This window comes from Ananas comosus, linkage group 17 (assembly GCF_001540865.1).
Source record: "Ananas comosus cultivar F153 linkage group 17, ASM154086v1, whole genome shotgun sequence".
Classification (NCBI taxonomy): domain Eukaryota; kingdom Viridiplantae; phylum Streptophyta; class Magnoliopsida; order Poales; family Bromeliaceae; genus Ananas; species Ananas comosus.
In genome coordinates, this window is record NC_033637.1 from 7280964 (window position 1) to 7293865 (window position 12902).

At 34.7% G+C, this 12902-nt stretch overlaps 1 protein-coding gene across 2 annotated transcripts; it reads right to left on the bottom strand.

Annotated features, from left to right (window-relative positions):
• LOC109722853 lies at positions 9854 to 12238 on the bottom strand. Of its 2 annotated transcripts, none has more exons than XM_020251017.1 (4): positions 12003 to 12238; positions 11601 to 11873; positions 10941 to 11156; positions 9854 to 10278 (listed from the first exon to the last, which is right to left on the bottom strand). In XM_020251017.1, exons 1-4 carry the CDS (start codon positions 12006 to 12008, stop codon positions 10222 to 10224), a joined length of 552 nt encoding a protein of 183 aa, XP_020106606.1. In that variant the 5' UTR covers positions 12009 to 12238; the 3' UTR covers positions 9854 to 10221. The 2 variants fall into 2 exon arrangements, with proteins under 2 accessions (XP_020106606.1, XP_020106605.1); XM_020251016.1 differs by having other exon boundaries at positions 10941 to 11159.

A 12902-nucleotide genomic window follows, 5' to 3' on the forward strand; every position in this document is an offset into this window, starting at 1 on the left:
AGTCCGCGGGAGCCGGAGTAGTTATACAATCTCCCGAAGGCTATATTCATCAATTCGCTTTTGTATTAGATTTGGGCTACTCTAACAATCAAACTGAATATGAGGCCTTAATAATTGGCCTTGAAATTCTACAAGAATTAGAGGTATGCTCACTCAAAGTTATCGGCGATTCACAATTAATGATCAAATAAGTAAATGGAGAATACCGATGTGAAAACCGAAACTTGCAGAATTACTTGAAGAGAACAATAGAATTACTTTGCAATTTCGGAGAAATTAAGTTTGTACACCTAACAAGAGAAGAGAATGAACAAGCTAATGAGTTGGCTCAATCGACTTCAGGGTACAAAGAGCCGAAACAAGATCAAGTGTAAATAGAGAGAAGATTATTGCCATCGGTTCATGTACGAGAACCGATGATGATTGCTCCTGTTGAAACTCAGAAAGATTGGAGAAAATCTTTCATCGAATTTTTGGAAGACCCTAATAAACGGGTCGAATATCATGTTCGAAAGAGGGCACTCGGCTATTGTCTATTAAATGGGTAGCTCTATAGGAGAGCAGCCGAAGAGGTGTTATTAAAGTGTTTAGACCTGAAGAAGCCTTATTGATTATGGGTGAAACCCACGAGGGTTTATGCGGAGCTCACTTAGCAGGAAAAGGATTAAGATGAACAATTCGACACTTGGAGTATTATTGGCCGACTATGCATCAAGATTGCATAAAATATGCCAAAGGATGTCTAGAGTGTCAGTTTCACAGCTCTATGCAAAGGGTCCCTGCTTCTAAGATGTATACAATAATTAAACCTTGGCTTTTCCGAGGATGGGCCATGGATTTAATTGAAGAAATTCAGTCGAATTTTTTGGCTAGTCATAAGTTTCTGATAGTAACCATTGATTATTTTACCAAGTGGGTAGAAATAAAACCTACTAAATTTCGTAGAGGATTCTATAATCCATCGTTTTGGAATTCTCAAAACGGTTACAACTGATCAAGGGACAATGTTTACCGGGGAATAATTCACTCGGTTCATTGAATCAAGGAAAATTAAGCTGCTTCATTCATCACCTTACTACGTTCAAGCAAATGGGCAAGCCGAAGCGTCAAATAAAGTTATTATAAATCTTATGAAATAGCACGTTGGAAGACACCCAAGAAAATGAAATGAAAAGCTTTCCGAAGTATTAGGAATGACACCGTTTCAGTTAGTCTATAGTCATAAGGTCGTAGTTCCAGCCGAAATAACAGTTCCTTCTTTACGGGTAGAAAGACAAAAAGAACTAACGGCAAATAAATACAAGACTTTGATGAATGAAGGGTTAGCAGTAACCAATGAGACTCGGTTATTAGCCTCAATCACTTGCAAGCTTATCAGACCCGAGTACGAAATGCGTATAACAAAAGAGTTAAAGCTAAGTCTTTCTCTGTTGGGGACTTAGTTTTAAGATTAATGTTTTCAATCGGTCGAAAAGACCGAGTGTATGAAAAATGGTCCCCAAATTGGGAAGGACCATTTCAAGTTTACAGAATCATAAAAGGTAATGCATATTATTTAAAAAATATAGATGGGTCAAAGCATAATAAACCAATCAACGGAAAATATTTGAGAAAGTATTACCCATCCATGTGGGAAAGGGGATAAAAGTCAGAGTCAAAGACATTAAAATATATTATAGCCGACAGCCGAATCAAAGTAAAATATAGAATTAATATAATAGGTCTTTAAGTTGATTCCATTCGGCTTCCAAATGTACTTGTGCTATATCGGCTGCTCGCTTCCTGTGCTTCATCAAGAGTTGCAGCTTATAAAGTTGGGAGAGACGGTCATGAAGCTTCACCCCTTCATTTTTCTTGACTTTCAATTGGTCCTATAATGGGGTCTATCGCTTCGAAGTGTGGACCAAAGCTGATTCGGCTGCAGCTAGTTTTTCTTTGAGAGTAGTAATGTGCTGCCGAAGGGCTGATTCTTGATTCTCTAAAGACTTGTCTTCTTGGCTCAGGTCGGTAATCGGAGTTGCCACTTCAGGGATTTTCATTTTGAAATGACCGACCTGATTAAAATGATGATCTAAAGACAGGAACTCGGCAGAAGAATTTGTTGCCGTGTTAAAAAGGAAAAAAGACGAGTTGACAAGGTTTCAACAAAGCATTTGCTTACAAGAGGAAGATCCGGCTGGTCTATAAGGGCGAGGAGGAGAGCGCCAAGCCGATCAAATTGTTCCATGTTCTGAGCCAGAGTAGGGAGACCACTACAATAAAGTCTTAAACATTCATCCATTTTTCGTTGAGTTTCAGCCAATATGGTGGAAGAATGATCGTCTCCTTCTTCATTTGATTTTGGGCTCAAGGCGGCCAAATCTTGAAGAGAAATGGCCAAAGGATCCACCGGTTCAAATACCGGCAAAGAAGTCGATGCAGAAACTTCAGGAAGGATGTCAACGGGGATGTCCACATCCACTGCTATTCGAGTACTTTCTTTCCCTTGTTCTACTTTTCATTCTGTTGATGCGGTTTGGTGCTCTGCTTCTTTTCTTTCTCCCTGTCCTTCCCCACTCTCTTTTCGGCTATCTTCTTCCCTGTCATTTTTTTCAGCCTCTTGATATTGTTCTCTTTTTCCTCTACTCGAGTACTCTTCTTCTTCTTTTCTTTTCTCTTATCTCCTTCGGCTGTCTGCTCTGCTTCCATTCCCATTTTCTCTGTTTTGAGTTTTTTATCCAGGCGAGCTTCACGGCGGGCCTGTCGCCCGATGTCAGACATTACCCGCTCCAAAGATGAAGTGAAGCGACCATGAGAAACCCTTTGCGATGAGGTCTATTTGATTGAAGACAGTGGAGGTGATCCGACTGAAGAATGGAAAGAAGAATAATCGATGGGAATAGGCTGAGGAGTTACCTCAGTAGAAATTGGATCGATGGGAGTTGATTGAACTGATTTTTCCCCTTCGGCTGAAACCTCAGCCTGTGGAAGTTCTGCCGAAGCTTTTTCGACAGGTGTTGGTGGAGGAGCAGAACGGATTTTAATTGCAACAGTCTTACGCCGCTTCTGTTGCGGCGGCTGAGTGGACTGTTTAGAGTCCATCGATCGTTTATCGGATTGCGGGGCCGATGAAGTTGAAGTAGGAATCGGCTGAAATAAGACGTATTAGACAAAATAATTACATAGAAAAAGAAAATACAATAAAAAGTGAAGCTTACCGTAGGTGGATGATGCGAATCCATAGAATCTTCGTTTGAAACATCTTCTGGAGGAATGGGTAAAGGTTTGTAACCTGAAAGACCAGAAATAAATAAAGAGAGTCAGAAGAAAGAAAGAGAAGGAGATAAAAAAAATATAACGTACCTTTTGTATGAAAATCTTGGCAAAAATAGGGGTCATAATATAGTAAAAATATTGTTGGCAAAAAGCGCTCCAACTCCGAGTAAAGCGAAAGTCTAGCACTCCTGCAAGGTTAGGCCGAAAGCTCACAAGTTTGAAGAATCGTTGAAGATGATTTCCCAAGGCCGAAATGCGATCAGCTTCAGCATTACTTTTTGAAAGAGGACGGCCGCGAGCAGTGTTGGCCGTAAAGAATTTAGATGGAGCCGGAAGTCCCTGAACCAAACCAAATTGACGCGCCACATAGTAAGGAGAATACACCTCTGTGCTTGGCATCAACTTAGACCGATTCTTTAAGCCGAAATGTAAATCTCTGGTAGCCAAGATGGAGAACCACATGTCGGCATACTCACTAGCTCGAGAAGAGGCTAACTGATCTTGAATAGCCTCGAATCGAGTAAGAAGCCAAGGGGGACCTGTAGTGCGTTCCCCAAATGGGGATCGGATGACATGAAAGCGAAAGTCCTTCTCATAAAATACTTTGAAATAACAAGAAAAATAGATCGGTTGACCAAGGGTTAAAGGCTCATAACAACCAAAAGCCAAACCAAAAGTGTTAAAATGAGAAGCTGAATCCAAATCTAAAGGAGTTTGGCACAAATAAGAAAAATAAATTTGCAGACACATCTGCAAGAACCACAAAACACCACGTTCAGAACTAATAACCACGCCACCTGATGGCAATGGTTTGATAGATTCAAAGATCTCCCTATAAACGAAAGAAAGAAAATAAGTATCCAAAGCTAACTTTTCGCCGTTGGCTAGAGCAACAGTGATAGGGACGAAATCGCGATTGATCTTCTGCGAACGAGTGCAGAAAAGGTTATGACATAACCAGTAAGAAGGAAGGCTGTATGTTCCTTCTTAAAGACAGAGGTAGAGGATTGACCAGCAAACCGACGAATGAACTTAGTATAAGCCAGGTCAGCTAAGTCAAGATGGGCCTCAAAATCAGTTACGCCATCAGGGTTGTAGGCCATAGAAAGAGAAATACCGTGAGGGCGTAGGCCGACAATTGCCGCCATATCGAGAAAAGTAGGGGTAAAGGGTCCAGCTCTAAAAAAAAAGACGTTGGAAACAGGGGACCAAAAATAGAGCCACGACCAGAAGAAGGTTATCGGCTACAGGAGAAGTCCTGGAAAGCTAGATAGCTTCATAAATCCCAACCTCATGCCCGAGGTCGGCATATGCCGCCTCTATGCGGTCTAACCAGGCGAGGTAAACTTCCGAAACACTTAGCCAAGTTCAAAGACTCTTTTCAAACGATTTTGAAGTTGTTGAAATATAACAAGAAGAGAGATGAATGGCATCAGCCATTAGAGGGAGACCTTCAACCGAAGAGGAGAAATCCTCATGAACAGGGTCATCAATGAATGAAGGCCCTAAAACAAATCGAGGATGGTCCGATTGGATGAATTGTCGAAGTAAGGTATAATCGAGAGAAGGAGAAGACGAAAGAGGCGAAAGCGGTGCCATCCCAGAAAAATCAAAGGAAATGGTGAAAGAAAGACCCTAAAAGATCAAAGACGAGAAGAGCGAGGATGAAGAAGACGAAAGCCTCAAGCGAAGAAAGAAAAGGAAACATGGAGAGAAAGAAAACAAGAAAGAGAAAAGGGAGAGAAAAGTCGTCGGATGGAATTCCGAAGCTTGCTTTAATGATGAAGAGACAGCAGTAATAAATGTGACCTAATTAATGTCGCATATAAGACAAAATGGAATGTGGGAGATCGTGGCCGTCACAGGTGAAAGGACGGCTGAGAGAGAAATCATACGGGGCAATTCAAAATCATAATTTCGAAACTCGCGCCTTTGGAAAAGATTACACCAGCTACCGAATCGTCTAGTCGGAAGCTGCCGAGGGGGCAATTGTTAGGGCCAATAATAAAATGCCACGTGACGGGTTGGTGCACAATTCAGCGGGGAGCTAGGATTAAATAGCATTTGGTGCACTGGGAGTAGAAAAGAAAATGGAGTCACAGCATAACCGCAAGGGATTTTGAGCAGTTACGATCAGCTTGTAATGGCCCACGAAAACAGGAGAGAGGCCGATCGTATACATAACTGCACAATAATAAGCGAAATATAAATAGGCGAGTAACGCCGAAAGAGTAGTCTTTTTCCTGCCTAAAGAAGACCACCTTTCAATTTCTCTGCATTTTCTTGCATTTCTAGGAGTAGTTCTACTTATAATCCTTTCCTTTTCCGCATTTACTGTCTTTCCTAGGAGTAATTTTAGGGTTAGATTTCTGAAATCTGTATGCCCCACGGGCACACTCTCTTTTGTACATATTTCCAAATTTAATTTCAATATATACAGGCATTCGGCTCTTCAGCCGACCCAAATTACTGTGTGTTCCGTACATTCGGCTCATTCAGCCGAACCGATTCTATAGTAAAGGTCTTCAAACCCGGCTGATCCGATCACTCATCAACCGAATCGCTTGATCCGTCGGAGGGCGCGAACTTCGAGGGTCATCACGTGAAGCCGTACCCAATTCCTGCACGCTTCCTTAGGGAGATCTTTGACCCGGTCAAAGTTTGAGGAATTCTGCTCCTAGCAATATCTTTATTAAAGCTTTCCAAAGGAGAAATTTGTAGAACTTCAAGAAAGGCTCGGCTTGGTTTCTCACAAGTTTGCACTAAGGAGGAGTGTTAAAAATTAGTGCTAAACTTAATTTTTTTTGTTTCCTTTTTTGTTTCCTTTTGTTTACTAGTTTAAAAATTATATTTATAGGAGCCCAATGGTCTATATATTGTTTAAATGAGCCTCTTTTTTGTTCTTTTTGAGTCAAGTTGACTTGTGACTTATTTTGGACTAAGTGAACCAAGTTGGACTATATGGGTTTAGTTGGGGGTCAAAAGAAAATAAGTTAAGAGGAAAAAAGAGCTTCTCTTTAGCTCCAACATTCTCTTGTTTTAAGTGTTTCTCTCAAGTACAAGAGAAGTGTGAAAGAGGGTCCAAATGTGGTTGGGTTTTTGTTAGGTTTGAGGTAGGTGACCTCTAATCTATCTCTTTTTCTCTCTTGTGAACATTCATTGTAAGGTGTTTTGATTGAAGGTTTATTTTGTACTTTTTGTTTTTCATTGTATAGTGTTTTGGATACTCTTGATGAAATTGTTTAATTTCATATTTGGAGTTGTTTGAGATTTTTATTGTGAGCTTCTATTTCTATGTTCTTTTGTCTTCTTGGATGTATAGAAAACTTGAATTTTCAGTTTCTATACGTAGGAGGAAAGTGTGCAGTCCGATTGGAGCTGCTTTTACTTCTCTCTTCATATAATATTACAATAGTGAAGGATTACCTCGAAAATATCTTCGAGTGGAGGTGGGTATCTCGTATTACTAATTGTCGGTTATCTTACATCATGTCATGTAAATTACAAGTTTAACTCTCCAACCCCCTAAATTCTTTCGGTACATCATTTTTAAAATTTTAATTTAAAATTTTAAATTATCAAATTTTAAATTTTAAATCTTAATTTTAAATTAATTTTCAATTTTCAATTTTCAATTTTTCAAATTTTAAATTTTAACAAATTTAAATTTTAAACTTTTAATTTTAAATTTTAAATTTTAAATTTCAAATGTCAAATTTTAAATTTTAAACTATAAATTTATATTTTAAATTCTAAATTTAAATTTTAAAATTTAAACTTAAATTTATATTCTAAATTTTCAAATTTTATTTATAAATTTCGTATTTATATTTTAAATTAAAATATTAAACTTTATATTTTTGTTCAAATTTAAAATTTAAAATAAAAAATTAAATTTAAATTTTGTATTTTGTATTTTATATTTATTTAAATAAAATTTATTTAAAAAATTTATTATTTGTAAACAGTAAAAGAATTTACCAAATATGAGTATGGGTAATTTTGAAATACACAACACTTTATTATCAAGATTACTGATCTTCGTAAAATAAACCAAATATAGTAATTCTATATATACTGTTTACAAATAATAAATTTTTTAAATAAATTTTATTTAAATAAATATAAAATACAAAATACAAAATTTAAATTTAATTTTTTATTTTAAATTTTAAATTTGAACAAAAATATAAAGTTTAATATTTTAATTTAAAATATAAATNAATATTATATATATCTACTTATTTATTTATAAATAGTAAATTTAAATAATTAATAAATTTATACAATTATTTTATGTTTAGTGAAGGTAACCTCACCACTCTATCTGAAGAGGTGACAAAATTCATAAATACAACTATCAACTTCATATTACCAAACAGAAGAAATGTAACTGCAGCAGTTGCAACTGCGTAAAACCAAACAGACTAGGTGTAGTTATAACTGCAGCATTTGCAACTGCATGTATTTCCAACTACACTATTTCTGCAACTACATCCAACCAAACGGCCCCTTAGTGATGCAGTAAAATCATTGTAGATTCCTAAGTGACAAGAACACTAGATTATTATTGGTTATGAGAATTTCTCAATTTCATGATTGATAAAAATTATTAGTAGTCTGTTAATAAGGAGATACTAATTCTTACAGCCTCCTAACTTAAATGGCTTGATAAGTTAATAACATATTTACCATTACAAATATTAAATATATAATATTTTTAAAATATTATAAATTCTGAACCGAACGGCTACTATGTAGTAAATAGCAAAACATTTTTATATTATTCTCACTGGTTTAAATAATTGAGCATTCAGATTGTTGGCGACACTGTTAAATATGACTTAATGATCTAAAATTTTGTAAATAAATTTTCAAATTGTTTAGGTAATTTACAAAATGATTGAATAAAAATTCAAAATCAATATTTTAAATGGCCAAGGCATTTATCAAATAACAATATAGAATAATATAAATTAACTAAAAATTTAGTTAAAATAACTATTCAATATCTAGATCACAATCAAAAACTCTGTTATTTAATTTTTTTTAAAGTAAATCCTCTGCTAGTGTTTTGAATGTTATTTGGTTGTGACTGTTTATTTTATGGCCACTTAGCAAGGTGTATTAAAAAATTATAAAACTTATTTACCACATATTTTATTAATTTAGAGCAAATTTAAGGACATTGATTGAAAATTTAAATGCTCTGATCATCCAAATAGGGTAGTACAAAAGATTCGTGTTATTTATTGCTTAATAGCTCCACTCATCACAATAATTAATAATAATAACTCTTAGATTTGTACCAATGCAGGGCTATATTAAAGGCTAAATTACACTTCTCGAACTATACTTGTAATAATTTGATTCTTAAATAGAAATTTATTATAATTTTTAATTCAAAATTAATTAATTAAATATTAACTTACGACTAATAAAAAATTAATATAATATTTTAATTTTTATTATGCCATCAGGATGCAATACTACTAGATTACACCATATTAAGAGCACATCAACAATTAGTCACTAAAATTCAGTTGTAAAATTTAATTACAACAATTCAAAATTTTGAATATTCAAATTAAAATTATAACGTATTGTAATTTAAAAATTAAAATATTATATACCTCATAATATGAGCCAAAAATATAATTTACTCTTAAATTAAGATAAACTAGTGCAGGGACCGTGCTTCTCAATGGGTTGTCAATTAAAATATATAATTATTAAAATTTTACGATTAAAAAATTATTTAGTACATTAAAAAAATAATTTTTTATTAATATTTTCTTAATTTTTGAATAGCTATATTATTCTAACAATTTTATTTAAAAATTAATCAAATTTAATAGTTTGAAAATTATTTGATAAATAACTTTTTTAATTAAAAAATTAAAAATCTAAATATATCACTTAGCTCTACAGATTTAGTTAATGTATTTTATGTGATTCTTGCAACTAAATTTTATAAAATATAAAATTAATTTAAACTACATCAATCTTTCTTTTATTTTTTTAATATATAATATATATTCAAATGCTCAATATTATAAAATTAAAATTTACATTTAACACAAACAGTCTAAACTATTTAAAAATTATTTATATATTTTAAAATTTTATAATAAAAAATTAGATTGAATTTTAAAAAGATATAAATTATTTTGTNAATTAAGAGAAAAAAAAAAAAAACTCTCCTCCCCTTATTTATAGAAAAATATAGATAGATGCTACTGGCACATCTAAAAAAAAGTGCACATTTGACATCCCCTCGTCCTAAAATTTAAAAATTCTTTGCATTTTTAATATTTTAAACAACTAATTTTTGACAAAGATCTAGGCTCTTTGTATAAGAGGTCATAAAATTATCAGTGTACCAGTAGCATATCTTAATTAAAACATGCTGCGGATTTCTTTTTTTACTTGGTCAAAACCAGTAAAAGCACCACAAAGAGTCCTTTTTTACTTTACCCTTAGGACGAGCACAAAACAATTTATACCTGATAATGGCACCCACTAAAGCCAATCTAAGCCCTCAGAAAAGTCTCATCCATAAGCAGTTTCCATTTCCATACAAAGGATATTAACCTTCTTAAAAAGCAAAGCAAAACCCCCCTATTTTTACTACACAGCACCTTCTCAAAGTTTCCAATACCACTGTATTATACAAGCCACAAAAACTCAGTACAACAACATAGAGTAGTACTAGACACAAGTCACACACTTTTTACACTCCTCCCTCTTCTCCTTGGTCACCGACTCGACATTGTTTTTCCTACGAAACATCACATCTCCCTCCCTATTTGATCAAGATGAAGACAAGGAGCCAAAATAAAGAAAAAAGAACAAGGACTAAAATGTGAAGAAACAGGAAGTGAAATGAAGAAGCTCCAAATGTGTGCTACATTCTCCTTTTCTTTTCCTTTTTCTTTTTCCCCTCCTGTAGCACCCTCCACATTTTCATGCAACGCAGTTGAGTCCAAGGCACCCACTCCACAGGTTCCTCAGCAGCTTCTTCTGCAGATTTTAGTATCACATACATGCAAGTCTTAATATCATGCACATACCAAAAGAAAAAAAAAAAAAAAGTCTCTGTAACTCTGTGGCAAATAATGATAAAAAATTCAAAAAATTCACACTCGATATAATGGAAGTACAATTTATTAAAAAAAAAAAAAAATCTCTTACAACTCTGTCATGTACAATATTAAAACACAACTCCATAATCCCCTTTCAAGTTGTGAAAACACAACAATTATTTCACACTCGACCTAAAATGTGGTAGCAGAACAAATGTTATGAGTTCGTAAGTTCAAACTATTTAGAATATACCACTTCTTACAACTGTAGTCATGTACAATATTAAAACACAACTCCATAATCCCCTTTCAAGTTGTGAAAACACAACAATTATTTTATATTTTACCTAAAATGTGGTAGCAGAACAAATGTTCTGAGTTCGTAAGTTCAAACTTTTTAGAATATACCACTTGTTTTTTTTAAAAAAAAAAAAACTCCACCTATAATAGAGTAGTAAAAGCTTATTACTCGAAAAGAAAGGATATAAGATAGTAAACTATAATAAATACACTCGCTATATAGAGAGAGATAAAATACGCACACAATAACATCGTTTAAGTTGTTTTTTTTTTATTTTTTTCATAAAACAAGAAAATTACCCTTCTGGGTTTCTCATAGAGGAACTCTGGGGGAATCTTGTAGAGGTCCTCATCCACAGCCTTGGGCGCCCTGGGAGGCTTTCTCGGGCTGGGGCCGGCAGCAACAACAATGTTCTGAGCCACCACCACCCTCCCCTGCAGCTGCTGCTTCCTCTGCTGCTGCTCCTTCACCCCACACTGAACATACTCCCTCTCCACCACCCCACTCCTCCTCACCTGCTGCAAATATTATTATTTCAAACTCAAAACTATTAGTATGATTATATATATATATATATATATATCTTAACTTTTTAATTTCATGGATCACCACCCATGCATTTACTAAAACATCTTTCTATAGAGTGTTACTAACTAAATTAAGTGCTTCAGTTACTCTCTGCAGAGCTTTTGGCAAACAAACACGAGAGAAAAAATAAAAACTGAAATTCAAAAACTATAGTGTAATAATGCCTTAATTTTCTAAATGCACTAGTTAATAATACAGTAGTAAATTAATGTGGCTTCTTTTTCTTTTAGGTACGTAATACATTTCAGAAGATTCAAAAAATTTTCAAAACTACTCTTGATTTTTATTTTATTTTTATACTATAAAAATGACAGTAGTGGCTTGCTTAGATTGTCGTTCGCAGCCGCAGGTAGGGTTTTGTGAATTCGTACCTTTCTGGGGTGGTCGTCGTTGGGGCGGCAGCGGCGGCGGTGTTGGCGGTAAGTGGGGCAGACGGGCTCGGCCGAGAGATTGAAGGCGTGGCCGGCGGCAGCGGGGGGTTCTTGAAAGGAGCGGCCGCGCAGCAGCCCGGCCTGCGCCGCCGACTCGAAGTACTGCGTGATCGGCAGGTCGTCGCAGTCGTCCCAGTCCCCGAACGCCGGAATGTTGTTGTTGTTGTTGTTGTTGCCGCTGCTGCTCACCTGCCGCCTCCTCATCATCGTCTCCTAAATTTACCCAGATTTATTTTTAACAATTCAATTCATTAATTAATACCTGATTTACTTACTTAAAACTTCTTAATCAGCGATTGATTGATGAAGCCATCACATATATATATAAAGAAATAAACATACCTCCATGTGTGTGTGTATGTATATATATTTCACACGAAGAGAAATGTGATGGTGCCCTCTCACAACGGTATCATTCCTATGTATTTAAAAATATACATATGTATATATTTATGTATATATTTATGTAGAAGATGAAGATGGGGTAGTTATTATTAATTAATAAAGAAGAAGAGAAAAGCTGGGAAGGAGGGAATGAGGGCAGGGAGGGGTCTTTATCACAGAAGTAGGGAAAGGGGAGAGGGAGATGGAAGGGAAGAGGGAGGGGGAACGAAAGTTGGGGGGGGGGGCACTGAATGGAGTGGCTCTTGGGGAATTATTATGCAATGGCTTGCCTTTCAGGGCAGGAGGCCTACATCATATATGATATCTTGGCACCGAAGTCAACACCTATTTTCTTCTTCCCTTTTGTTCTAAAATTTCTTTATACGGAATATTCCACTATCTTTTCTTTTTATCGTCTTTGATCTTTTCCTTTTTTTTTATTTTATATATATGCTATAGTAATACTATATATATTATTATAATATACTAGAAATAACTATGCCATTCAAAATTAAAATAATTTTAATTTCAATTTTTTGAACTTAGATAAAAATTATACGCCTATGAAGAGTCGTTCCACAAGATAACAGTATTAGATGCAAATATTAGAAATGAATTAAATAACAATAATCTAAGGGCTAAAAGCTAAATCCTCTATACTTTAGATTAGATAAGTAGCTATAATCTATATATATAATAGAGTTAAAATATTTCGTGGGCTATAGAGTATAATAAATTTGTGCTCTCTAATTTCTAATCATTTATTGTGCTATTAAGAGTAATAGCAGTTTTGTGCTCCTAATTTTCTAATCATTTATTATTTGATGGATAATAGGATGAGAAATACAAGAGAAATTA